A 27367-nucleotide genomic window follows, 5' to 3' on the forward strand; every position below is an offset into this window, starting at 1 on the left:
CCGCCGCTCCCTCCCCCTCAGAAGGGCTTCTTTCAAAGAGCACCCGGGGCCGCCCCCGCCAACTGTCTCCCGCGCCCAACCGCTCCCTCCGCTTCGAACCAACCAATCGCCGCCGCCGTCGGCTGCAGCCGGCCAATCGCGGCACCGATGTCGCCACGCGCACTTGCGATTGCGCGCTCTCTTTATTCCCCGCCTTCCCCGGGCGGCTGGGGACTTCCCCCACTTGTCATCTTTCCATTCGATTTTTTTTTACTCTTCCGCGCCGCTCAACTACTTCCGGGGCTGGATGAAGTTTGTTTCCGGGTTTTGCCCTTTCTGTGGTTCTTTCGCTGTCCAGGTGTCTGGGGAGTTATTGCTCCTAAGCTTGGGTAAGTATTAAGTGGGGAGGTGGGAAAGGGGGTGTTTGTACGTGGTTGGTAGTACAGTTTTATGAAGAGGAAGACCCAACAAGAGATGGATTGACTCAATAAAGGAAGCCACGGCCTTCAGTTTGCAGGATCTGAGCAAGGCTGTCAAAGACAGGACATTTTGGAGGACTTTCATTCATAGGGTCGCCATGAGTCGGAAGCGACTTGACAGCACTTAACACACGCACACTGCTATTTTGAGCCCGTGCACTGGCAAACCATCCCGATGTGACATCCCCCCATGAGTCAGGAATGACCCGGTGCTTGCACAGGGAACCTTTTAAAGGTAAAGGTCCCCTGTGCAAGCACCGGGTCATTCCTGACTCATGGGGGGATATCACATCTGGAGTAACTCTGTGTAGGATCCTGCAGTCAATCATTTAGTCTGCAAGGTACAGATTGCAAGGTACAGACTAAACAAAGATTCTTTTGTGTGTATGTGTGTGACACCATAGTAGTTCTCATTATTATGTTTTATCCAGTTGTTCCTATTAACTGTGGATGGTTCCCAAGGCCAGTTACAGGTTTTGAGGGGCCCTGGACAGAGGGTTCCTTGGCCCCTCTACCCAGGTGGCACATACACCTGCGTAGGGTCACACTGGCTCCAAAGGAATTTCGCCCCCCTTCAGGAATGGTCTTCCATTACTTTTTATTTTCTCTGCTTCTGTGGCACCTTTCCTTCTTGCTGCTTTACTCGCTCTTTCCTCTTCTTTAAAGAAAAATACAGAATAAGTGATGTTTCCTTGCCTATATGCCATAGGTTGATTCTTGATCCAGTTTTTGGTCCTGATCTCCCCCTCCCCACCTCTGGGGTGCCCATGTTGTAAAGCATTTGAATATATTTATTTATTTTGTGATTTAGATGCATGTATTTGAATATACATGCATGGGAGGGGCTATGGCTCAGTGGCATGCAGAAGGTCCCAAGTTCAGTCCCTGGCATCTCCAGTTAAACTGGGACTAGGCAAGTAGATGATGTGAAAGACCTCTGCCGGAGACCCTGGAGAGCCGCTGCTGGTCTGAGTAGACAATACTGACTTTGATGGACCAAGGGTCTGATTCAGTATAAGGCAGCTTCATGTATATTTGCAACATGCCAGTGCTGAAAATGCCTTAGAAGTTTCTAATTTTATTTTAATACCTCACCTTTCTCCCCAGTGAGACGCTCAGATCTGAGTCTGACGTTCTAACCACCACACCACACTACTGTTACTGTTGCCAGGAATCCTTTCCCCTACTTATAATAGCTTATGTTTTCTTCCTACATTGGTATGTGTGTGTTCTTTGAGCTTGTGAGAGATGACACATGATATATTATGGCAATAAAAAGTGGCAGCGCACTTTTCCCTGCCCCTGTCATTGCTTACCCAGGCAGTCAGTGTTGCTGAGTATAAATTGCAGCTATTGTATAAGGTCAGCCGCATCCATTGTGCGATTAAGCATTCTATCACATTTTTTTTAAGGGAGCTGTTATGACCAGTCTATTAACACATCGTTCTTTCAAACCACTGCAGGAGAGGAGAGTAAATGAATCTAACATGTAGGAAGGAGAGGAGGTTGAGGAGGGCTCAGATCATGGGTGTAAAGGTCTGAAAGAGGCACATCTGTTTATTTGCATCATTTATACCCTGCTTTTCTCCCCCATGGAGATCCAAAGCATCTTATGTTCTTCTCTTCTCTATTTTATCCTCATGGCAGCCCTGTGAGGTAGGCTTGAGAGTGTTTAATTTGCCCAAGGTCTCCCCCAACAGGCTTCCATAGCAGAGTGGGTTTGAACCTGGGTCTCCAGGATCCTAGTATTTGTCAGCTTGGTTGACGCCAATACCTGCCATAATGTTTGTATTGATTTGTTTGTTTTGGTAACCTGATCAAGATGTTGTTTTGCATAGCGGAGTTGGGGAGTTTGTCAGTCCATGTTTGGAGGAGGTTTCTTTAATTTCTCACAGCGCTGCAGAAAGGGATCGACCTTGAGAGGCACAGATAGCAACGGAGGCCTCTGGGAAAGTGAAACCACCTGGAGTCTGGTGGGAAATGAGGGAGAGGGCGGGCCTGTGCCGTCTATAACCTGAGGGTGTGAGAATGTATATGTCATTAGAGTTTTAGCGCTTGTACCAGAGCCATGAGATTTTCTGAATGTTCCATGGAGTTACAGTAAACCACTGGTTATTGCTGATCAACCACTGAGTGCTTTTGGTTATTGAATAATTGTTTGGACAACGAGAAGACTCACAGTATTACTACTTCTGATGAATAACATTGAACACCAAAATCAACTGACTAGTGATCACAGCTAGTGTGGGGGTGGTGGTAAAAAAGGTCAAGGTTCCCTGTGCAAGCACCGGGTCATTCCTGACCCATGGGGTGACATCACATCCCAACGTTTACTAGGCAGACTTTTGTTTTACGGGGTGGTTTGCCAGTGCCTTCCCCAGTCATCTTCCCTTTACCCCCAGCAAAGCTGGGTACTCATTTTACTGACCTCGGAAGGATGGAAGGCTGAGTCAACCTTGAGCCTGCTACCTAAAACTGCCTTCCATCAGGATCAAACTCAGGTCGTGAGCAGAGCTTGGGCTGCAGTACTGCACCACGGGGCTCCTTAGTGGGGGGATGGATAAGGGAAAACTTCAGTGTTGTCCAGTTCATATTGCACTGGAGCCCAAAAAACCCCCAACAACTTGGACTGAATCCACTTTAGACTTCAATGGGATTAAACCAGCTAAAACCCAAGTACTGTGGCATAACCAAGTTGCTGATTTGGGTGGGAATGTCCTCTTTCCAAGCCATGCTGCTGCAAAGCACTTACTGCTTATGATGAGTGCAGCATATCCTGCAAACATCTGCAGGCTTAGAATGAGAGAAATATGGCGTTTCTGTAAACATCTGCATAGAAGTTCTGATAATTGTGTTACATAAAATGGTTGTCAGAGTTGTGACATGCACCACAAATGTGGGCCTTAGGGTATGACAAAAATAATTATGCCTGGCAAAAATAGTTATGCCTATAATGAAGGACACCGGAGAAGTTGTGGTTGAAAAAATTAATCCTGAAATCCTGACGTTTACTAGGCAGACTTTGTTTACGGGGTGGTTTGCCAGTGCCTTCCCCAGTCATCTACACTTTACCCCCAGCAAGCTGGGTACTCATTTTACCGACCTCGGAAGGATTTTACCTGAAACTGACTCCTGTCGGGATCGAACTCAGGTCGTGAGCAGAACTTTGGACTGCAGTACGTCACCCCATGGGTCAGGAATGACCCGGGGCTTGCACAGGGGACTACCTTTACCTTTAATGACTTTATTACTAGAAAAGGGTGTAGGATGGTTCTGCTTGTACGGGTTTTTTGGGGGGTCACTGCACCACCTGGTGGACATATTGGAAAGTCATTTGTCAGCAGGCATAAATGCTGGAAAGCTAAAGTCTGAATTAGCCAGCAGTCAACATGTGGCTGTACCTCAAATAATATAAATTAACAGCTTGTTCATATTTTCTCCCCAAAGGTACTCAAAGCAGCTTATGGAAATTTCCAAGCTAATAATGTAATTTAAACCAGCACGGTGAGCAAGACAAACACATGTCCTTATACACTGGGCTGGATGTCTTAGTTGTACAGGGATGTCTCTTCGGTTGTAACCTGGAGTCTTTTACATTACGCACATGCATACACCCTCATCCATTTCACCTAGGAATAAATACACGCAGGCACATTCTCTTTTGGCGTTCAGCTAGGAATAAATACATAACCCTTGAAGATAAAATTAAAGCTGTTGCTAGGCTGCCTTAAAAACCTGTATGTATATCCCCCAATTGCACCAAACTGACAAGAAGTGCCTCTGAAACACTCTCCCTCTTCCCCCAATGTGTCCTTTGCTTCAGTGCAATTCCATAACCAACCTGGGAACTTATTGGTTGTCGTGTAAATTATGAGTAAGTCATCGGGACTTACTGATTCCTTCCCTGACACTGCATTTTTCATGGCAAGCCCCCTGCTTTGTGCGTCCGTCCCCCCATCGCCCAGTTGTCAAAAGTAAGGCACATGGCCATGGAGTACAGGGCCTTCTTGGTTGTGGCGCCCCAACCTTGTGGTGCCCTTATCCTCTTCTTTTGCCTGGCCCTATCGCTGACTGTCTTCACATGCTGGGTCTTTTAATTTCAGCAGTTGTCCGATTGCATCCCAGCACTGGTGCTTGCTTTATCAGATTCCCCCACCCCCTTGGTCTTTACTGTTGCTGCTCTTAACTTTTGAAACTGTTTGGCTTTAGGGTCGATCTCTGCTATGATGCAATTTCCTGTCATATTGTTGCAGCTCCATGGGTCTTCTGATGTCAGCTCAACATTAAAGTCTTGGGTCTGAAAAGCATGGAAGGGGACTGAGCTGGATGCATCAATGACCTGGCTTGTGACAAGGCAGCCTCATATGTTCATGTGAGCTTTCTTTCTCAACTGTGTTCCTTCCTTAAAGAGCTGCTTTAAGCCATCTCTGAGCCCTGTCAGGTTCTATTTGGCTTTTTAAGTGACTGCCAAGTGTTACATCCACCCTGATTAGAATTTCTCTAGGGACTTTCGTTTGTTATTCTTCCAGCATGTCAGTTTTCTCACTATTATACCCATTTTATAACTAGGTAGACGTCTGAGATATATACACGAATGTTGCACTGGTGTGAAGAAGAAGAGTTGGTTTTTATATGCCAACGTACGTTCTCTGTCTTTTAAGGAGAATCAAACCGGCTTACAATCTCCTTCCCTTCCTCTCCCCGCAACAGACACCTTGTGAGGTAGACGGGGCTGCGAGAGTTCTGAGAGAGCTGTGACTAGCCCAAGGTCACCCAGTTGGCTTCCTGTGTAGGAGTGGGGAAACCAATCCAGTTCACCAGATTAGCGTCCACCACTTATGTGGAGAAGTGGGGAATCAAGCCTGGTTCTCCAGATCAGAGTCCACTGCTCCAAACTACCGCTCTTAACCACTACACCATGCTGGCATTCAGCACTCTTTGCTGACTAATAGCTGTTTAGAAACTTGGCTTCCATTCTGAGCTGGAGATGAGATTTGCAAGGAATTGCCATTTGATGCACGATACAGCCAAGAATTGCAAAGCAGAGAAATTCATAGCTGGGTTAATACTAATTTCAGTAACCTCATTAATTAAATTACCGCTCTTAACCACTGTCATGGGCCCAGACATTTATGAGCACTATATTTCCTTCACCAATTGATCAGAGTATGATATTTTGCACATCTGCAGTATTTTTATCAATTTGAAAAGAGAAGCCTTTAAAAGTTATTTTTTTATTACATTCTCTGGAGGTTGTCAGCCCTAGTCTCCAGCTAACTCCCTGTGTTAATGCAAATGGAGGGCAGTTAAAACTCCACCACTGGGCTTTTTGCCAAGAACTGGGCACTCTGCCAGTGTGACGGTCTCTCCTGACTCTTCACCAGTGAAGTACGAATACACAGTTCCTATCTCTGAGATGGTGGAATGCCAGACATTGGTAGCATTTGGAAAATCAGACACGGGCTTAACAAGAAGGGAAATACTGACTTCAGAATGTCAGACATAGGCTCAACAAGGGAAGAAGGGTGGCAGAGGCAGCCTGACCCTACTGATAGACCGGACCTGGCGCCTGTCAGAAATGAACGATCTCTATAACATCTATTAGTCCTGTTTGAACTGCAATGTTATGTTTACTGGAGGGAGAACTGTCAGTTCCTTTCACTAATTACCCTTTCTAAGAGGGAGAAAAGTCAGTTCTAAATGAACTTCATGAATTTAATTATATTATGTGTGTGTGTGTGTGTGTGTATATATATATATATATATACACACACACACACACACACATATATATGTCTATATATATATGTGTGTGTGTGTAGTGAACAGATTGTCAGACTTCTCTAAGCTATTGCGTTAGGTAAGAGGGTCTCAAATACTGGTATGTGTTGATTTTTATACTTTGAATATTGTTACAGATATTAGAATCAGAGCTATACTGTTTGACTTAGGTCTCTTACTATGTTAGAGTCAGGTTGTATGATGTTCTAATATTTTTATGATTCATATATTCTTTTAACTCATATATTCTGTTTGAAGCTTTACAATAAAAAGAACTTTAAGTTCAAATAAGTTGTGTCCTGCCTAATTGTAGGTGTTTAAGCTAAGTAAGATAAAATATCACTTCGTAGGAAGGGATTCATTGTATAAGTATTCACTGAACAGTGGAGACAGCTTCACCACTGCACCACGCTGGCCGCAGAGAATGATACTGCTAGACCTATTTCCACCTGCCTATGGAGATGGGCATGGAGCAGTATGTGAGAACAGTTGGGAAAATTATAGATGCTGCGGGAGAATTGCAAGAAAGTGGCCCAACTTGGTCTGAAGTTGGCCATTCCTTCCTTTGGCAGCTCTGATGGCTGGTAGGTGATTATTTTGGTTGCTGCTGCTAATACCCACCCAATGGAGTAGTTCAAGTCAAGTTTATTGTATAAGGCCGACGTTCTCTGTCATTACAATCTAAAACAGTATAGCAACAGGTTAAAATATACAAAACCAGAATAATTAAAAAAATACAAGAATTAAAATACGCCCATTCGGCTCTATCCAGCTTTACTACCTTTCATGGTTTGCTTCGCCCTGATTTTTTGGCCGCCAGGCCATACAGTGCCATTCTTTGGGAAATGTACGGGTCCTTATCTGATAGCAAATAGATTAATCTGTCAACATCAGATGATAATTGTGACGCTGAAAGAATGCTTGCCGGAAACTTGTTCCGGGGCTCAGTGTATAAAGGTCAGGCCAGGACATAGTGGGGGAGATCTTCCACTGAGCCACCACATAAACAAATGTGTTGAGCCCAAGGTATTTTTGAAAAAATGGCCTGCAAGGAGCTCAGTGGGCTTAGTTTGGGAACGCAACGATGTAAGGGCTACTCTGAGGCTGTATGTTGTAATGTCTGCCAGGTAAGAGGCTCTGAAATGGTTACTCCAATGGAGTAACAGGAGGCAGTTTAAGTCTCTTAGGGGGGTTAGTGTTAGATTATTCTGTTCAGTTTCAGTCACCTTTATTGGCATGATAATAAAAATAGTAGTAACAGAAATGCATAAGTCTCCATGCTCCATACTCACTCACATTCGACAATATAACTAAAACGTAACCATCAATTTAGAACTTATCAGCGTTAAATGCTGTAATAATACGTTCTCCCGAGCGACAAGTAAAAAAACCAAGACCTAATGTCCAGCACAGCTGTTGCCAGCACCCATTTATGTGTTCTCCCTGTATCTATAGATTGCCTCGGTTAATTTTATTATTTATTTGTTTCTTTACCCTTTATTTTGTTTTTGATAACAATCGCCAGGAATTCTGCCACATGTTCGGAAACAGAAGGTATCCTATGCGCTAGTAAAAATTTGATGCCATCGCATGTTAAGTCTTTTAAAGACATAAGGTGAGGGTTAATTAGTTCCAATCATTGTTTATGATAAGGGACAGTATAAGAGAATATGCTCTACTGATTCTGGTTCTTTAAAATGACGGCTGCATAGTCTTTTATTCCGGGGAATACCTCTATATCTACCAGAAACCATAGCTGATGGGAATGTATTTAGTTTGGCCAGCATAAAGGCTCTGCACTGGGAGGGATGGACTAAATTGGAAAAATATTTGGCCATTGTTCTTTTTGGAAAGGAAAGGCCAAAAAAAAGTAGGTGAGCAGATCCCATTTGCTCCGGCAATTATTCCCTGCAGTTCCATGCCCCAAATTCTCCCTGTAATTGTCCGAAGAATATAGGCTTCCCCGGAAGTTAGCAACGTCCCAGTATCAATACCAAGAGAGCTAATTTTCCTTTCTGTGAATTGGGGTTAGGTTATTCTGTTCAACCTATAAGAAAGTGAAAATGCTGGTTATGGACTCATTATTAAATGGCTCTTTCTCCCTCCCAAATAAGTGGCATTTCCGCAGGGCTTTTAAACCCCCTGAACTCAAAGCCTTGAGTCCTGGAAGGTGCTGCTTGTCATCAATATAAATAAATCCTCCGTTGAAGCTGACAAAATAATCCCCGCTTGTTTCTTCCCCCTCAACGGAAGCAATGTTAAGGAAGGATTTGGCAGTGCGAAGGGGAGGGGGACGACTCCCGTGTCGTTTGAGCAGAATTGGCAGAACGATTCAATAACCGGGTAGAAACGGATGCATCTGGGGAATGCCTTTGTTGTTTTTTGTTTCTAGCATGAGCCATTGGAATAGTGCAGGCAAGGATGCAATCACCGTATGCACTTAGATGCAGGGGTGGTAGCCGCTTTGATTTACTGCTAAGCGGGGGTTGAAGACAAATTGGGCTCTGTCTTGAAACCAGTGGAGTGACGGATTTCAAGGACCCCAAAGGCCGGGGCAATTGACCAGACTGGTGATTTCCAGGGCTATTGTTGCTGCTCCGTTCCAATTAAGCTCTCTCTCTGGTCAGTTTGATTAGGAGAGATGGATGGTGAAGTTGTTGGCAATAACAGCAGGACTTGTGTTTTTAGAAAACTATTCTGCCACCTTTTGTTTATTTCTTCTGTTTGAGATATAGCAACTATCTACAAGTCTGAGGTTGACATCTGTTTTTACTGATGCATGTCCCCCCCTCCCCCAATTATGCTCCGACCTTTGTCATTTCTGGTTAATAGCAATAATTGAAGAAGTGGCAGTCAGCCTTTTATCAAATGTGGAACTTGCCTTTCATCTTAGTCTTCAATTATAATTTTAAAAAAACATTACAGCAACCTGGCATTGTGATTAGAGTGTTGTCTGCTATGGTCAGCCATTTATCAAATGCAGTCAATAAGCAGAGTTGCAGCTTTCTAAATCAATTGAAACCAATGGGCTTTGAATAGTGTGACTCTTAGGATTGCATCCATTTTGTTACCCTTTGTTGTTTAGGATGGGGGGCAGTGTCTGTTCCATGAAAGTTATGTTCCTTCAGTATTTTTGCAGTCATCGCAACTTCTATGCATATTTCATCTATAACACTGGTAGTGAGTCGTATCCTGGTCTGAGGTCATCATTGGAGATCCTTCTTTGTGGGCTCACACTCAGGGTAGCCTGCTCTGGGTGGGGAAATACCTGGAGATTTTTGGTGGTGGAGCATGGGGTAGGTGGGGTTTGGTGAGGGAAAGGACCTCAGCGGGGTATAATCCCATAGAGACGAGTCCACCGTCCAAAGCAGCCATATTCTCCTGGGGAACTGATCTTGGTCATCTTGAGTTATATTATAATAGCTGGATCTCCAGGTGCTACCTGGAAGTTGGTGACCCTACTCATAGCTACTCACACTGTTTGGTGCTGGTCTCCTGGTTCCTAAGAACATAAACAACTCTTTCCAGCGGAGTCCTTTAAAATAATAACTCTCCACTCACCCCAGTCCCTAACGATTGCCTGTTACGAGTATAGTGGTTGGTGTACTTTGGCCACCATGTAGAGACCTGGTTTGAAACCTCTATTGACCTTGGGTAAGCCATTCTGTCTCCTCCGACCTATTTCCCAAGGTGGTTGTATGAGGAAAGAAGAGAGAAGCACCTTATTGGGCTTGTTTTTAAATGACTTTGACTCGTGTTTTTGTTTTTTTAATTGCCTTGTTTTACAGTTACTAGCCTTCTTTATCAGGTCTCTGGAGAGGTGGCATATACATTGTCTAAATAAATAAATAAATCCAATATACCCTGTGTTCTGTCCTCTGAGTGTCAAAGCTGTTCCCTGATTCCCTAGGGTGAATGTAGATTCCTAGAGTTTCCAGTCAATGAGAGGCCATGGATCTTCAGTGTGTGTGTATATATATATATATGTGTGCTGGTGGGGGTTTAGAAGGTCAGCAACCAAGTCAGGTTATCAGCTAGGGATCATCCAGATATACAGAGAAGTGGGGACCGGATAGGAATAGGCCTAGGTATCCTGTGTTTAGTCAGGCTATCTTGGGGAGGTTGCAGGTTTGGGATGGGCGAGAGGATCAATTGAGAATCCTGGGACATTTGCTAACCCTGTTTTCAGGGTCTGGGTCAAGGGGTTGACCAAGTATCCCTATCAGCATGGTGAAGGCCAATAGTGAAAGGATCAGGGACCCCAGTGTTTAGCGAGCCTTTCCCAGATAAAAAAAGTCACTACATCTCTGTCACCGGGAGAAAAACCGCCTGTCCATTCTGTAACCCTCAGAGAGGGCGAAACATTGTGATGGCTCTTAAAGAGAACCGTGGTCCGGTTTAACCGTGAAACCACTTTACACTTTTACAGCAGTTTTATTTGTCAGCCAAAATAAGCTGCTTAACCCTTCTACGGAAGAGAAAATAAACTCATCATTGTGTTGTTAAAAGAACGGGGTCTGTGTGAGTCTAATGAAAAAAAGGGGAGGGGGGAAGTAGAGATCAACCCCAGAAGGACTCGCTAAGAGGATTTTGGCCACAGTTTTTGGGTTTTTCCCCCATTATAATTCCATTGTGTTGGATCCAGTGGTAGATTTCCATGAATAAAAGGGGTGTATGTCAATTTTTCCAGTGCTCCTTCCACTACAGACCTCCAACTCTCCCCACAGGCTGTTCTTAGAGAGAGAGGGTCCCGTGTCCCCGAGGAGCCGCGTTTCAGGCTTCAGTAGAGGAAGCAAGTTTCATTCTTCTGTTCGAAATCCCTTCCATCAGCAGAAATTACCTTTGGATCCAACCTGTTACCTGTCATTGTGCTCAGACACACACAAGTGAGGAGTTTTCTGGTGAAATTTTCTAATTGAAACCCAGCCGAATGCCCACTGGTGCCGTGTTGCCTTGTGAAACGTGTTGGATCTGTTTTAATAAATGGAGCTCATCCTTAATACCCTTCCCCAAATAATTGCTTTAGATTTTAATGGTGTTTGCTTAGCAATTTTTTTTCCTGGCTGCTTTTCTCCCAGAGCAATTGCTCTATTTTCAGATTGCTATATTATCCCTGCGCTTGGAGGTTAATATTTCTTTCAGAGCAATTGCTCGATTCCCTTGATATCCTTTCCCCGGCATTTCTGTGTGTTCTTTCTGAACAATTTGTATTCATAAATTTTCTTTCCAAACATTTACTGATAGGATCCCCACCACCACTCAGTCTTGTATGTTTCAGTGCGCTGTAGGATTGTTGGCTGGGGTAAAGCGGAATTAGCCCTGTATGCTTAAACTGGTTTTCAAGATCTTGCCTGGGGGTGGGGGGTGGTTGGTCTCCCAACACTCCACGGCTGAAAATAGCGACACTCTTATCATGTAAGTCTGATAACCCTACATCAGGCAGATCACTGCCTGAGCCTCTTCCCATGTCATATCTATTGCTGAAGGTTGGACAACATGCAACATGAATACATCTGCAACATCTGCGTTTAATACATCTGCAACAACCCTTTCTGGGCTGCCTTCAGAAATGGAGCGTGATTGTGTTTATACCAGTGGTTCTCAACCTTTTTTGCGTCATTCCCCCTTTCATCATTGTTCAGAATATAATTCCCCCCTTCCCAAGATAGTCATAAACTTTATTTAAATTAAAGACAAACTACAATTTTACAGATTGTACATAATCTACCGGACATCACATTTGGCTGAATAGTGGTCCCAATTCCCCCCCTGGTAACCTAAAATCCCCCCCCCCGGGGAGGAATTCCCCCCTTGTTGAGAACCCCTGGTTTATATTATTATCATATCTGACTCTACTTTTCAGTCAATAATTAGTTCCCGAAGCATCTCACGTCAGTTTAAAACGGGGATACAAAACCTTAAATTATATGGATTCGTTTACCATTTGTATGGTTCTCGCTTCTCAGCTGGCAGAGAACCTCTTTTGCAGTTACCTTCAATCAGAAGAGCCACATTTAATCCTTTGCTTGCTGTACTGGCTTTCTGTCTGCAGGGAGTTCTTAGCACAGGGGAGCGTTCTAAACTGTGACCCTTTATCCGTAGTCTGTTGCATTGCTGTCCATTCTAACATCTCGTTTTGCCACATGTCTGTCTTAAAGCAGCTCTTTGGATCCCAGCTACAGGCCAAATCAAATTAGCAGCATTTACGAATGAATATGAAAGCCTTTATTGGCATTAAAAGGGGAAATCGTACAGTGACGTTTACAGTAAAATCATGATATAAAGGCATTCAGATATCATACAATAAAGTTTACTATAAAATAATTTTTATAAGAACATACAAATCCCACTAAATTGGTTACTTGGTTATTCAATCCTGACTTAACTGTTATATGGTGCAGAGTAACAATCACATTCTCTAATTACACGCTGAAAAAACCTTGCCACCGAGTCAGTAACTATTAGAACCTGGGTGGTCATAAGGTGGAACACCTTTGAGTTGGTAGGTAACCATTCCCTATCAGCAAGTAACGGGTCTATGAGATTAGATCGGCCCCTATCGTAGAGCAGACACTTAAGGAGGATATGTGAAACTGTTTCTATGTCGCCCTCCCCACATGGGCAGACCCTATCCAGATAAGGAACTTTATTAAATCTTCCATATAGTAATGCAGATGGTAATACATTTAATCTAGCGAGCATATATGTTCTTCGCTGTTGGGGTATAGTTAGGCACGTGAAATATTGTGCCACAGATTATTTATATGGCCAAGGCTCCCAGCACAGGGGCGAACATCTACTACTTGCTAATCTTCTAAGCTCCTGCAGTTCTATGTCTATAAATCTATGCTTAATCATCTCAAACTCTAGTAGCATTTGTTGAGATGGTGGATTTTAAAGCGTGTTGGAGATGTTAGTCGTCCTGTTTCTCCAGGTGCATTCTGCTCTTGGAGACTAATTTCCTACCTTCTGATTTTTCTTCTGTTTGCAGCTTGCAAGCCCATCTGCTTTTCTGTAGTTTCTCTCTCTCCCCACCAAAAAATCAACATTCTGCACAGGCAACATGCACTGTCCCCCCTCTCCCAGCAGTCAGTTTTGAGCATTTAATGTATCCAAGCAATCTTTTAGATTGATATCTGTGGAGCAGGGTTGCCAACCTCCAGGTACTAGCTGGCAATCTCCTGCTGTTACAACTAATCCCCAGCCGATAGAGATCTGTTCACCTGGAGAAAATGACTGCTTTGGCAACTGGACCCTATGGCATTGAAGTCCTTCCCCTCCTCAAACCCCGTCCTCCTCAGGCTCCACCCCAAAAACCTCCTGCCGGTGGCGAAGGACCTGACAACCCTACTGTGGAGACGATGTAACCTCACAGGAAAGTTAACAATGTTCTATGTTTTCATAGTTTTCGTGAAGTGGAGGACAAGAATGCAGATGCCACATTTCTGTAGTAAGTATTACCTTTGATGTTCTTTGGTAGGTACAGGCTCCTGAACAGACTCCCATGAGCCATTGGTTGCAACGTTAGTTCTTTGGTAACTTCAACCTTGATCTGAAGGAGTTCTCAAAACAGATGAGGAAGACAGATTTTGTTCTTGGTTATTTAAAAATCTCTGTGCAGTTTTTTCTCAGGCTGCTTGCTGTACATCAAAGCAAGAAATCATAGCAAATAGTAATTAATCTTGGTTTACTTTTCTCTCAGCTAAGCTGGATGGCACAGGTTAGTCTGATTTTGTAAGATCTTGGCTGCTAAGCAGGATCGGCCCTGGTTAGTACCAGGATGGGAGACCACCGAGGAAGTCCAGGGTTGCTCTGTAGTGGCAGGCAATGATAAATCAACGTTGTTGTTCTCCTGCCTTGAAAACCCTACGGGTTCACCATCAGTCAGCTGCAACTTGATATCTCTTTCCACCACTTATTTTTCTCAGTGTGTGGAGTGGCTTAGACTGGCAAACCTATATGATGGCTGTAGAAGCGGAACGTTAGGCTTACGTATGTCGTCCCCCCACCCCCGGCTTGCTTACACACCCGAACTGGGAAAGCCACTTCAAACCACAATTTCCAGTTTGGTTGGGACGCTTTGGTGGACTTGGAAGGATGTAAATCTGCTGTGGATTGCACTGCAAAAGAAATTATTCTCTCTCCCCCTTTCCGCATCTACTGATGCAATACTCTTTCACACACTGCATGATTTATAGAATTCATTGCCTCAAGATTTGCCGATGACCACTAACTGTGAATACTGTAGGAGGAGACTAGCCAAATCTACAGAGCATTACAGGTACATCGCTGTTAGTCATGGAATCTCATTAGCCATGGAACACCCATGTACAGAGGCAGTCTCCCTCTGAATACCAGTTGCTGGAGACTAGCAAGGAAAGGCTGTTGCCTTGATGTCTTGTTTGTGGGCTTCCTAGAGGCTTCTAGTTAGCCACTGTAGTAAACAGGAGGCTGGTAAGTAAGCTGATGGTGACCCATTCTTGGATTTAAAGGAAATGCGTGAGCATTTTCATAACCAGTTCTGTTTGATCTTTTCATAGACAAATAAATACAGAGTAAGATGTCCCAGCTGGAAATATGCTAGATGTGAAGTAAATCTTAATATCTTACTCTTGGCAGGGTAGAAGAGTTTTAGCTTTTGCTCGTAAGCCTGGCTTAATGCACGATGCACCCAGACTTGTCTCCTCATCTGCATACAGAAGAGTGCAACCTCGTCATCCGCCTACTGCAAGAGTGTCACAAGGAGGTACGTCTTCTGACCAAACGCAAAACCAATGAATTCTCTCCTGAGATAACTGGCTTGCTCTGAAGAAGAATAAGAAGGAGGAGGAGTAGTTGGTTTTTATATGCCAACTTTCTCTACCACTTAAGGGAGACTCAAACCGGCTTACAGTCACCTTCCCCTCCCCACAACAGACACCCTGTGAGGTAGGTGGGGCTGAGAGAGCTCTAATAGAGCTGTGGCTTGCCTAAGGTCATCCAGCTGGCTTTGTGTGTAGGAATGGGGAAACAAATCCAGTTCACCAGATTAGCCTCTGCCGCTCATGTGGACGAGTGGGGAATCAAACCCGGTTCTCCAGATTAGACTCCACCACTCCAAACCACCGCTCTTAACCACTAAACCACACTGGCTCTGGGATTATACAATTAGATGAGAAAGTCTTCAGGCTACACTAAGTTCATGACCTAGCTAAGTTTTCACTGAAGAAAGCATTCTTTCCTCTGCCTCACTTTCAACCATGCACAGAAGTTCACTGATGATTCCTTCACAAAGGTAAACGGGTTAAGAGAGGTTAAACTGAGTCTGGGTCTCAGACTCGGGCTGTAAACTTGCCTGTTTTCACAGGAGGAAACTTTATGTGCCTTTCTTTCTTCCCTTGACTGTGGAGAGAAGCCTTCATATTGCAGGAGCCCAGGTTTATAAGTTCACGCATCAATCAAAAGGATTCAGAGGAAACATGCCTGGACTGCTCTCCCAAATCAGTTTTGGGGAGGATTTTGAACTTTTAAAAAGTTATTGGATTTGTAGTGACATTGGCTGTTGGTGACTTTCTTTCCTTCTATGGCCCAGGCTAACCTAAGTTCATCAGATCCCAGGAGCTAAGCAGGGTTGGCCTTGGTTAGTGTTTGGATGGAAGACCACTGAGGAATTCCACAGCCGCTATGCAGAGGCAGGCAATGGCAAACAACCTCTGAATGTCTCTTGCCTTGAAAACCCTATGGGCTTGCCATAAGTCAGCTGCGACTTCATGGCGCTTTCCACCACCGTCTCCAAAACACTGAAAGAAATTCTAGGGGCTGTGGAGCAATGCCCCTGGCATGCAAAAATTCTCAAATTCAGTCTCTGGGGTCTCCCAGTGGTTTTCACTGTCATCCTAAGCAAAGTTGCATCCTTCTAAGACCATTGAAGTCCATGGGCTCAGAAGGGTGTAACTCTGCTTCGAATGGAGGTAACTTTTCTTGCTGGACAGTGGAGTAGACAATACTGTCTAAGGCAGCTTCATATGCAATTGCCAGAAGTATTTTTGGAAGTCCTAGGAACCTATAGGTTCTTAAGAACATAAGAAAAGCCAGGCTGGATCAGACCAAGGCCCATCAAGTCCAACAGTATGTTCACGCAGCAGCCAACCAGGTGCCTTAGGAAGCCCACAAACAAGATGACTGCAGCAGCATTATCCTGCTTGTGTCCCACAGCACCTAATATAATAGGCATGCTTCTCTGTTCCTGGAGAGAATAGGTTTGCATCATGACTAGTATGCATTTTGACTAGTAGCCATGGATAGCTCTCTCCTCCATGAATATGCCCACTCCCCTCTTAAAGCCTTCCAAGTTGACAGCCATCACCACATCCTGGGGCAGGGAGTTCCACAATTTGACAATGCGTTGTGTGAAGAAATGCTTTCTTTTATCTGTTTTGAATCTCTCACCCTCCAGCTTCAGCAGATGACCCCGCGTTCTAGTATTATGAGAGAGTGAGAAAAGCTCTCTCGCAGTTTTCAAATGTGGCAAGTCAGATGCCTCACCAGAGAAACAGTGCTGCCAGTGTATCCTGTAGAAGCGGCCTGGTCTTGCTCATGTGCTCATTGAGTACCATTGTTCCCTTGAGCAGTAAGGAGCTTGTCACTGCTGTCTAATTATGCAATAATTGATAATTAAGGGCTGTCTTCTCTGCTTGGCAGAATTCATCGATGGTAACATCCACATCATTCCCTGTCTGCAAGGGAATCCTTCTCTGAATTGGCATCGAACCCTTCCATGTTTGAGGATAGGTGAATCCTTACATGTAATTATACATCCACAAGATGTGTGTTCTGATCAGTTCTAGTTGAGAAGTATCTTTGGTTATTAGAAGAGCATAAAATCAAAAGCCTGGCCTTTTTTGTGTGTGTTTTAAAAAGCTGGAGTCAGCATAAAGATGAAATTTATAGGCCAGTTAGCTTACGTCTGTTCCAGGTAAATTGATGGAAAACATTATTAAAGATAGAATTGTCAAGCATATAGGAGGGCAAGCACTGCTGAGCAAAATCCAACATGGCTTCTGCAAAGTTAGGTCCTGTCTCACTAACCTTTAAGAGTTTTTTGAAAGAGTCAATAAGCATGTGGGCAGGAATGAGCCTGTGGACATTGTATATTTGGATGTGTGATGTAGAAGAAGAAGAAGAGTTGGTTTTATATGCTGACTTTCTCTACCACTTAAGGGAGAATCAAACCAGCTTACAATCACCTTCCCCTCCCCACAGCAGACACCCTGTAAGGTAGGTGGGGCTGAGAGAGTATGACTAGCCCAAGGTCACCCAGCTGGTTTTGTGTGTAGGAGTGTGGAAACAAATCCAGTTCACCAGATTAGCCTCCCCCGCTCATGTGGAGGAGTGGGGAATCAAACCCAGTTCTCCAAATCAGACTCCACTGCTCCAAACCACTGTTCTTAACCACTACATCACGCTGGCCAAGGAGATCCTTAATTGGCTTAGACTACCTCACAAGAAGATCCTCAGCCTATGAGATCCTTAATTGGCTTAGACTACCTCACAAGAAGGTCCTTGTTGGCTGGCTGTAGAACAACAATTGCTACCACTACCACCCCATTCTCCCCCACCCCTTTACCAGGAAAGGCACTGGTAATAAATAGCGGACACATCAGTAAACAAGGGTTTTTTCAGTAGTGAGTCTTTTCCCCACTTCTTGTCCCAGAGAAGTCCAACAATAGTTGTGCATGTAGCTGTCATAGCGTTGCCCTGTGTTCATCCAGAGCTTTGATTAGAGGAAGAGTTGGTTTTTATATGCCAACTTTCTCTACTGCTTAAGGCAGAATCAAACTGGCGTACAATCGCCTTCCCTTCCCCTTCCCACAACAGACACCCCGTGAGTTTGGTGGGGCTGAGAGAGTGTGACTTTGCCAAGGTCACCCAGCTGGCTTAGTGTGTCAGAGTGGGGAAACCAACCCGGTTCACCAGATTAGCCTTTGCCGCTCATGTGGAGGAGTGGGGAATCAAACCTGGTTCTCCAGATCAGAGTCCACAGCTCCAAACAACCGCTCTTAACTACTACACCACGCTGGCTCTCCACTTTCAGCACTTTCAGTTTCTCTCGAAACTGTAAAGAGCTATTGCCTTTCCTAAGGATAAGAGGTTGAGAAACACATGTGGATTTTCAGGGCATGTTCCCTTTCTACCTTCTAAGATGGGAGTTTGTTCCCCATGAGGTTGAAGGATGGACAAGAACTGTGTGTGCTAGCTGCATATTGCAGCCATGTTGGAAGTCACATATAGCAGTTCTCTTTGCCAGGCACGGACAGGCAACTTGGACAGTCCACAGCGAAACAGCAACTAGCGTGGAGGGGGACTAGGATAGGGTGGGATATCTTCTAACTGTTAGGATAGGATTACATGGAATGTAGGGTTGCCAGGTCCCTCTTTGCCACCAGCGGGAGGTTTTTTGGGTGGAGCTGGAGGAAGGTGGGGTTTGGGGAGAGGAGGGACTTCAATGCCATAGAGTCCAATTGCCAAAGCAGACATTTTCGCCAGGGGAACTGATCTCTATCGGCTGGGGATCAGTTGTAACAGCAGGAGATCTCCAGCTAGTACTTGGGAGGTTGGCAACCCTAGTGGAATGGCCACCGCTAGATTTTGATTTATTTTGTGTAAGCTCACATGGTTTTCATTGCATTCTGCCTTAAAGCTACTTGGCAAAAAGGTTTCTGTAAATGTTTTCATATGTCCATTTTGTTTTATTTTTGAACGTTCATTTACCGCTGGTGTCTAAAAACACCGAACGTCATTTGCCCGAGCCACGCTAAGGCAACGTTTTGTGCTCTTCCTTCCTCTTCCGAGGAGGAGAAGTGATTCTGCTTGGCCAGGGCAACACCCTTCTATTCTGCTTTAAGTAAGAATAATTGCAGCTCTCCCAGCCACCCTACAATTGTTTTGTAGTTACAATTGCAAATACGGACTCAGGTCCCTGCTCCTCTTAGGAAGGTTTCTTTGCAATTAAAACAGAAATCCTCTCCAGCCTGCCTGATTGTGAGTACAAGAGGGTGGTTAAAAGGCTATTAAGAAAGCATTCACTAATCCACATTAAGCGATATTGATCCGGGGAGCAAATGCCTTGATTGCAGCCATTATTACCCCATCGTTGGCATATCTAGTTTAGGTCCCCCCCACACACACACACCTTCTTCTATTAGGGCTCGCAAGACTCAGCTGTCGGGGTGATTTTTCTGGGGTAGCACCCTTTTAAATAAATACATACATACATTTTATTTAACATACCCTGCCCTTTCCCGGCAAGGCCGGGCTCAGGACAGCTTCCAACAATAACACCTCAGAACATATTACATTATAAATGTAAGATTAAAACATACAGTTTTAAACCAGTTGTCCAGTTTAGATTTACAAGATGGCGTCCTAACTCCATAACCACTTCTTAGAAATGACAAGAATATCCTCGATGGTGAGGATGGTCTAAAGTGATACTCAGGAGACCAACATCGACCCAGAAAGTCCCAGATCCTCTAAGGAATAGGGACAGGAAGAGGGAACAAGGAAAGGGGAAAAGGACAAAGAAGAGAAGGGAAAAAAGGAAAGGAAAAGGAAGGGAAGAACAAAGAGGGAAGGGAAGTGAGCTGATAGAATGGTAGAAAAAATGGTAGAAAAAAATTAGCCACTCCAATCCTAGCCAAGATCCCAACCATCGTGCACATACTTTTGGTACCTAACACTTGAAGCTGGGGGTAACACCCTTGAACTCTGACAATTTGCATCAAGAACTGGCATGAACAAGCATCTAAAAGACTGTATAAAAAATCTGGAAGCTCCCATCCGTTTGCTAGGTGGTCTTAGGCTAGCCATGCTTTCTCAGCCCCTGCCGTCTGAAACACGTTGTTGTCGGGGTTCATGAGTGTATCTACACAAACCTCTTTGAATGCTTGGAAGTGCTATACAATTGCCGCTGCTGTGAAAGGAGGTTTATATGAAACGGAGCTGGCATCCTGGTAAGGTTTCTGGACGCATGCCCGAACCCCCATGAGACCGGGGGCAGGGCGTGGGGGAAAGGACATTGGCAGTATGTCGGCATCACTTCTGACTGGAGGCCAGACTTTATTTGCAAGTAGTAAGCGTTGTTCTGGTGAGTGCATTTACCTGTCCCTGGCAACACCGACAAAGCTCCTTGTGTGACTAAAAGTTAACAGGGCTGGCTTCTTGATGAATCGTGACTGCTATTTATGCGTTGCCAGTTGAACTGCAGGTTTGCCTTGGATTGCGCACATCCTCTGTTGGCTTGCTTCAGGTACGTTTTGGGGACATACTTAATATCACTTAGAAGACTCTGCAGGAAGTGATGGGGGTTCTCGCACAGAATTAACTTCAGTTTAAAAGTTTCTTATTACCATAAGCGCATTCCTATATTCTACTGGCATTGATGGGGACCTGAAGACCACAGCTTTCTTTTTTTAAGAAAAGGCAAAATTTGGCGTTACAAAACTGTTCTCTTTCTGCCCCTCAGCATTCCGTCATGAAATTCTTTGGCCATTGCAATCATCTTGACAGAGAAATGAGGCAGTGTTTAAAGAGAGAGGTAAGCCTCTGGTAACCTTCAGACCTTCACACAGTGGCGGTTGTTAAATCATACTTGCTCAATGGGCTGGATCCTACAACCTCCTTCCGCTAAGTAAGTGTTGTTTTGCTCTGAAGCCAGACTCCTTGTTTAGTGGAAGAGAATTGTCAGATCCCAAACCAGTATCCCAAAGTGCAGCTTGAAAGGTGCACTTCTCTTTATGAGTCTAGAACAGGGGTGTCAAACTAAATTGTTACGAGGGCCAGATATGATATAAATGTCATTTGGTCGGACCAGGCCGGATGTCATTTGGACTGGCTCGCAGGCCGGATAAGAGCTCTCAAGGGGCCAGATCTGGCCTGCAGGCCTTATGTTTGACACCCCTGGTCTAGAGTCTCTGGATATCTACAAAAAAAGAGCTCACAGCCTGTACTTGGAATATGAAAGTCACTTCCTAGGAAAATATGTTCATTATGACCGTCAGTATCATTTATTAATACGGCATATAGCCTGTCATATACAGAAGAAGAGAATAGTCAACAGTTGTCTAAAATCCTATCGGTATTAAAACCAGAAATTCCAAATATAAAAGTATAAAATGCAAGTATAAAAAGTATAAAATACATAAACTCCTAAGAGGATGCTACTATATACATAGCTAGTAAGACAGGTCATCCCAACAATTTGCGCCTAATTTTGGACGCTGCAGCACAAAATTTAGCAGTGTCAATGGTAACCCTTGGATTTTCATCCAAGGGCAGCTTCCTTGCCCTCTCCGCCTCCAAGTTATCAGAGAGCCTGTTAGTCCAAGGCCGGATAAATATGCCACGGAGCTCTTCATAGTAAGGGCAGCGGATGAGAATATGCTCCATGGTTTCTACATCCCCTATACCACACCAGCATAATCTCTCTGAGATGGGGATTTTTTAATATCTATCCTCTAGGAGTGCTGAGGGAAGGCAGAGCGTCTGGCTTGCGCAAAGGCCCTTCTATGGCTATTTATTTCCAGAGTGAAAAGATATGCAGCAAGGGCAGCAATGTATCTGGATTTATCCAGGGCTAAGAAGGAAGTTCTTGCTAGATCCATCTGCAGCTTGACGTCCCTCACTCTTTGTTTCACCATTTTCATAGCCTAATCATCCCCCTTTTCCACATACCCCCTGGTTGGATGCTTTTGGTTTCCCCCCAGCATCAAAGTGCATTTGTTCATCTCCCAATGTATTCCTTGGCTTTTCTCTAGTCTTTCCCAAGGCTGCTTTGCTGCGAGGTTTTGAGAAAGATCGTATCAAAGACTGGATGGCTGCTGTGTGGGCAAAAAAGCTTGGATTTTCCTCGTTCCGTCCATCTGGCATCCATTTTCCTTGCCCCAATCCCCATGGTGACTATTTCCTCCCACCACTACCAAGAGGCTTTGTTTGGCAGTTGAATATCAACCCAAGCAGAGGCTCTACCCCTGAACCACGGCCCTTCTGACGAACTCCTGATCGGTCCGCCACCTGTGTCTGGATGCTACAGAGAACTGGAGGTTGACTCAAGGCTCCCCAAACCCAGAAGTCTTTGGTGATTCCATTTAAAGGATGGGAGAAGGGTGAAGTGAACCCAACACCAGGTCTCTATCACGGCCTGACCTCTGTTCATCATATTATCTGAATGCAGCCTAGGTCAGAGGGGAATAAGATCCTTCTGCCGGTCTAAAAAGTGATTACGACCAGCTGAGATCTTAGGGCTTGAGGACCCAGCATGTATTTTTCACTCCCCACCCCATTTTTGCTTTTCCTTCCCACATTTCCTTCAAAGGTATGTTGCTGTTATCCCTCAGTTGCTGCTTCTAGCGCATGTACCTATATAGGGCTTGGTGTATGTAGCAAGACTCCTGTTTGGCCTGGGGCTTTGGCTTTCTGGCCGCTTAGGCAGTTTTCTTGTCTTCACAGTCACAGAGGCACATCTTTAAATATCAGCTGGAAGGCCAAGAAAGCTTTTGGTGCCTGGGAAAAAAGCTATTTTGTTGTTCTCTTTTTTTGTTTTTGCAAGCTGCATTCTATCTAAAGCAATCGTGGATGCTAAAGACGTAGATTAAATAATCATCATACTGTGGTGGGGGATTTTTTTTTTTGTCAATGCAAATGTAATTTGTGTCCTACCAAAAAAAATGATTGCTCCTCCTGAATGATTCAGCCAGTGCTGCATTTAAATGGAGTGACATAACGTATCTATTATTCATTCATTGCCTTGGTTTCCCCCCCCTTCCAGTACCAAGAAAACAGAGCCAAGAGCCAAAAGAGCGCGGAGGAACTGAGACTGAGATTGAGGAGCGCTCCAAAGCAAGAGTAGAGCTCCACGGAGTTGACATCTGGGCTGGCGGTGTCCAGCATCTGTGCCACTGCAGGAGCAGGTCATCCCCTAATTTTCTGGACTCTGGAATGCAGAAAATCGAAGTGGCTCTGAAGTATTTGTAATAAAAATTGGCTGCGGTCGGCACCTAATGGCTCTTGAGACATTTTTTGAGTTGTCTGACAAAAGATTGCGGAATACAACTTGCTTCGAGGGTTTTGTCTGTTTTAAAGATTATTTATAACTTTATTTAGGAGGGAAGGCAGCATGGTACAGCCCAATCTCGTCAGATCTCAGAATCAAAGCAGGGTCACCCCTGGTTAGTATTTGGATGGGAGACCACCAAGGAATACCAGGGTTGCTATGCAGAGGAAGGCACTGGCAAACCACCTCTGTTAGTCTCTTGCCATGAAAACCCCATAAGGGGTTGCCATAAGTCGGCTGCGACTTGACGGCACTTTACACACACACACATAACTTTATTTAAGCAGAAAACGACACATGCACTCACATACTCGGTTTGTTTTGAAGGGAATGCCCTGGCAAAACATAAGAACGTAAGAAAAGCCCTGCTGGATCAGACCAAGGCCCATCAAGTCCAGCAGTCTGGTCACACAGTGGCCAACCAGGTGCCTGTAGGAAGCCCACAAACAAGATGACTGCAGCAGCATCCTGCTTGCGTTTCAAAGTACCTAATGTAATAGGCATGCTCCTCTGATCCTAGAGAGAATAGGTATACATCATGACTAGGGTTGCCAACCTCCAGGTACTAGCTGGAGATCTGTTATTACAACTGATCTCCAGCTGATAGAGATCAGTTCACCTGGAGAAAGTGACCACTTTGGCAATTGGACTCTATGGCATTGAAATCCCTCCCCTCCCCAAACCCCTCCCTCCTCAGGCTCCGCCCCCAAAATATTCTGCCGGTGGCGAAGAGGGACCTGGAAACCCTAATCATGACTAGTATTCATTTTGACTTGTAGCCATAGATAGCCCTATTCTCTGGGAACATGTCCACTCTCCTCTTAAAGCCTTCACCGCATCCTCGGGCAGGGAGTTCCACAATGTAACTCTGCGTTGTGTGAAGAAATACTTCCTTTTATCTGTTTTGAATCTCTCACCCTCCAACGTAATGAGATAGAAGTATAGTCAAAGCTTTCTTTCCTTTTCTTTCCCCAAGCTAAACTGTTTTGATTTTCCTGAGTTCTTATTTAGTTGCCCCAACAAGTGATTTTTTTAAAATTGGTGACTCCCTGTCTGTTTTTATCATTCCATGAGGAACACAATGATTAGAATGAAATGTATAACTGTACCAACCAAGCTTTGGGAAGAGTAATTAGGATTATGTTTTTGCATTCTTAAAACGCAAACATGCGCACATGCTCCAGCTTGCCAATCATGGAAGGTTACATCTGTGGCTTCTCATCAAGAGTTTCACCAAGAGGCAAGAATACCCTTAAATTGCACAGAGATTGCTTTTAAAATTTCCTTTGTTACGTAGATTTTTTTAAAAAAAAACATGTGCTGTAATGCTTTATCAACGAACTGGCTAGATCCATTTTAACAGCACCCCCCCCAAAAAAAAACCCTACCTTGTGATCAACTAAAAAGGTGCCCCCAATTATGCAACAGTTTTTCAAGAATTTAAGTACTGCCAAAGTCTGCAGACGGGAAGCACCATCTTAGAATAGGTATTCCCTCCTATCTGAAAGAGAAATGGGAATGCCTCCGTTAAGGTGGTATTTGAAGAGGCTTTCCTTCCTGTAGGACGGAGCACATCAGGATGCTGAGACTAGCTGGGGGGAGGGTGCATTCCGTAGTCAGCTGATGTTTAACCCGACAGCTGTATTGTGTTCCAATATGCTTCCAAGCCCATTCAAAGTGTTGGGTGCCTAGCTTCAAAGCCCTGATGGCTTGGGACTTCCAGTGAGCCAGGATCGTGGTCGGAGTGTTAATCTAGGAGCTGCACGACCCAGGTTCCAGTCCCCACTGATTCCTGAAGCTCACTGGGTGTCCCTTGGCCAGTCCCTCCTTGCAGCCTAACCTACCTCGTAGGGTTGTTGTTTGGGGAAAACGGGGAGAAGAGAACCAGGTTTGCCACCATGGATGGAATAAAAATGTACTGGGCTGATAAATATCTAAAGGGCTGTCGCCCTATAGGAACCCATAAGCTCACTCTGGTCATGGTGACTGTCTTTTGAAAGTGCCCCTTTTATAGCTGGCTTACCTAATTCTAGATTTTTGTCAACATTTGCCCCTAGTGGAGTGAACTCTTGGGAGTGGTTAGGAAGGCTTGCATTACTCTGCATTACTCGAGAGATTTTGCAGAGGACTTGGATATTACTTAGAATGTTTTTAGTTTTAGGGATTATTGATTGTCAGTTTGTTTGATTGCTATGCAAATATGGTTTTCTGTTTATTGCAAGCTGTCCTGGACTATCGGGAAGGCAGGTTAAAAATATCATGATAAATCCTGCCTCACATTATTTAAAAAACAAAGTGTGTTTTTGAAACTTCAGAACTGCTTTATTAACTATATGCAAACTCAGGCAGATTTCATCCATCAATTAAAACTCATACAGTTAAACTGAGAGTTTCTCCAGTTGTGGCAGCCCTAATTTGAATCGAGGCTACGAGTAATCTGCATGCTTAACCACCCCCCCCCCAAAGCCTAAGTGGTCCAATGGGTGAAAACGCATGGTCGCTTTAGCCTCCTTTATTCCCTGTTTCAGCCAGGATTCAGCCAGGATCGAACGCACATTCAGCGAAACGCATGCGTTCGATCCTGGCTGAATCCTGGCTGAAACAAGGAATAAAGGAGGCTAAAGCGACCATGAGTTTTCGCCCAATGTTTTTTCTTTGCACAACTCTGACTCATATCTTCTGAAAACATGAAGCTGCCTTATACTGAATCAGAACCCCCTTGATCCGTCAGTATTGTCTACTCAGACCAGCAGAGGCTCTCCAGGGTCTCAGGCAGAGGTCTTTCACATCGCCTACTTGCCTGGTTCCTCTAACTGGAGATGCCGGGGATTGAATCTGGGACTTTCTGCATGCCAAGCAGATGCTCTACCACTCAGCCACAGCCGCTCTATTTTGCTTCTGATTATGGGGAGCAGCAACTAGCTAAGTGGAATAGTCATTTCTTTCCTATAACTACTGGAGATCTCATCTAGCCCTTTTCTGCCTTCAGAAATTGTCCTGGTGTTATCCACACACTTTGAAACGAGGGATGCTGAGAGCCTTGGAACAAACACATTTGACGGCTGAGCGTATTGTTTTTGACAGCTGTGCTAACTCGTGAGCCAAGCCTCTGATCTTCTCATCTTGCTGCCTTCCAACTCGGTCAACAAGCTGAACAGCTTTGCAGTTGCGCAGTCGCTGCCACCCAACTCGGGCAGCATGCTGAACATTGTGGGAGTAGAGGTACTCATTCCCTCCTGTCTTCCAGACTCTTTTTGCTCCTACACAATAGGTGAAATCAGTTCTCTCCCAGGATCATGGACTGTCGGATTGCCTACCTCAATGACATTGGGAGGTTTGACTCTTATAAAACTGTATGAAAACATGCACGTGCAAAATAATGTCGATGCTGTGGCCTTAAATAAAATAAATAAGTTTTTAAAATCAGCGTATATCCCACTTTTCTCCCCAGTGAGGGACCCCAAGTGGCTTACATCATTCTTCTCCATTTTATACTCACAACAACCCTGTGAGGTAGGTTAGACTGAAAGAGTGTGACTAAAGGTCACCCAGCAAGTTTCTATGGCAGAGTGGGGGATTCAGACCTGGGCCTCCCCCATCTTAGTCCAGCATTCTCAAGACTTTAAAAACACTGTATTTAAAAAAACAACCAAAAAACAACTAATTGACTTTCTTAAAAACAAACAAACGACAATTGTGTGTGGAGTAATGTTCACCAGTGACAGGTCTGGGGTGGAGGACCTGGATGTTTATCGGGGTGTGTGAAACACTGCATGTGTGAAATGCTGATTGCACTATACTGTATGGCCATTTATGCAGGGTCGATTTTGATGCTCGCTCAAAGCTGCTTTTTTAAAACCGCCCTTTAAAATTCACGGTCCCCACACAAGAGGAAAAATTCCACACACCCCACACTCACCTGCTGCTTAGTTTGCATAGCCATTAGCAATGGTCGTTTGCATAGCTAAGCCGAGGCTGTGATTTATCATGGTTCCTTCAGTAAATGCTTCGATGCGGGGGCGGAGCAAGTACAAAAGGT

The 27367-nt window shown here is 44.5% G+C and overlaps 1 protein-coding gene across 1 annotated transcript; it reads left to right on the forward strand.

Annotated features, from left to right (window-relative positions):
* The first annotated feature begins 13639 nt into the window (after positions 1–13639).
* Positions 13640–23124, forward strand: CMC2 (C-X9-C motif containing 2). The gene is made up of 4 exons (XM_056862857.1): positions 13640–13689; positions 14859–14985; positions 20743–20814; positions 23044–23124. Exons 2-4 carry the CDS (start codon positions 14905–14907, stop codon positions 23122–23124), a joined length of 234 nt encoding a protein of 77 aa, XP_056718835.1. The 5' UTR covers positions 13640–13689; positions 14859–14904.
* The last annotated feature ends 4243 nt before the right edge of the window (positions 23125–27367 follow it).

Source organism: Euleptes europaea, chromosome 17 (genome assembly GCF_029931775.1).
Source record: "Euleptes europaea isolate rEulEur1 chromosome 17, rEulEur1.hap1, whole genome shotgun sequence".
Lineage (NCBI taxonomy): Eukaryota > Metazoa > Chordata > Lepidosauria > Squamata > Sphaerodactylidae > Euleptes > Euleptes europaea.

Excerpts from the sequence above, each read along its gene's own strand:
- CMC2 (XM_056862857.1), top strand. The coding sequence starts at position 14,905 with ATGCACCCAGACTTGTCTCCTCATCTGCATACAGAAGAGTGCAACCTC. Across the intron at positions 14,986-20,742 it reads TGCAAGAGTGTCACAAGGAG|CATTCCGTCATGAAATTCTT; the intron begins GTACGTCTTCTG and ends TCTGCCCCTCAG. Across the intron at positions 20,815-23,043 it reads GGCAGTGTTTAAAGAGAGAG|TACCAAGAAAACAGAGCCAA; the intron begins GTAAGCCTCTGG and ends CCCCCCTTCCAG.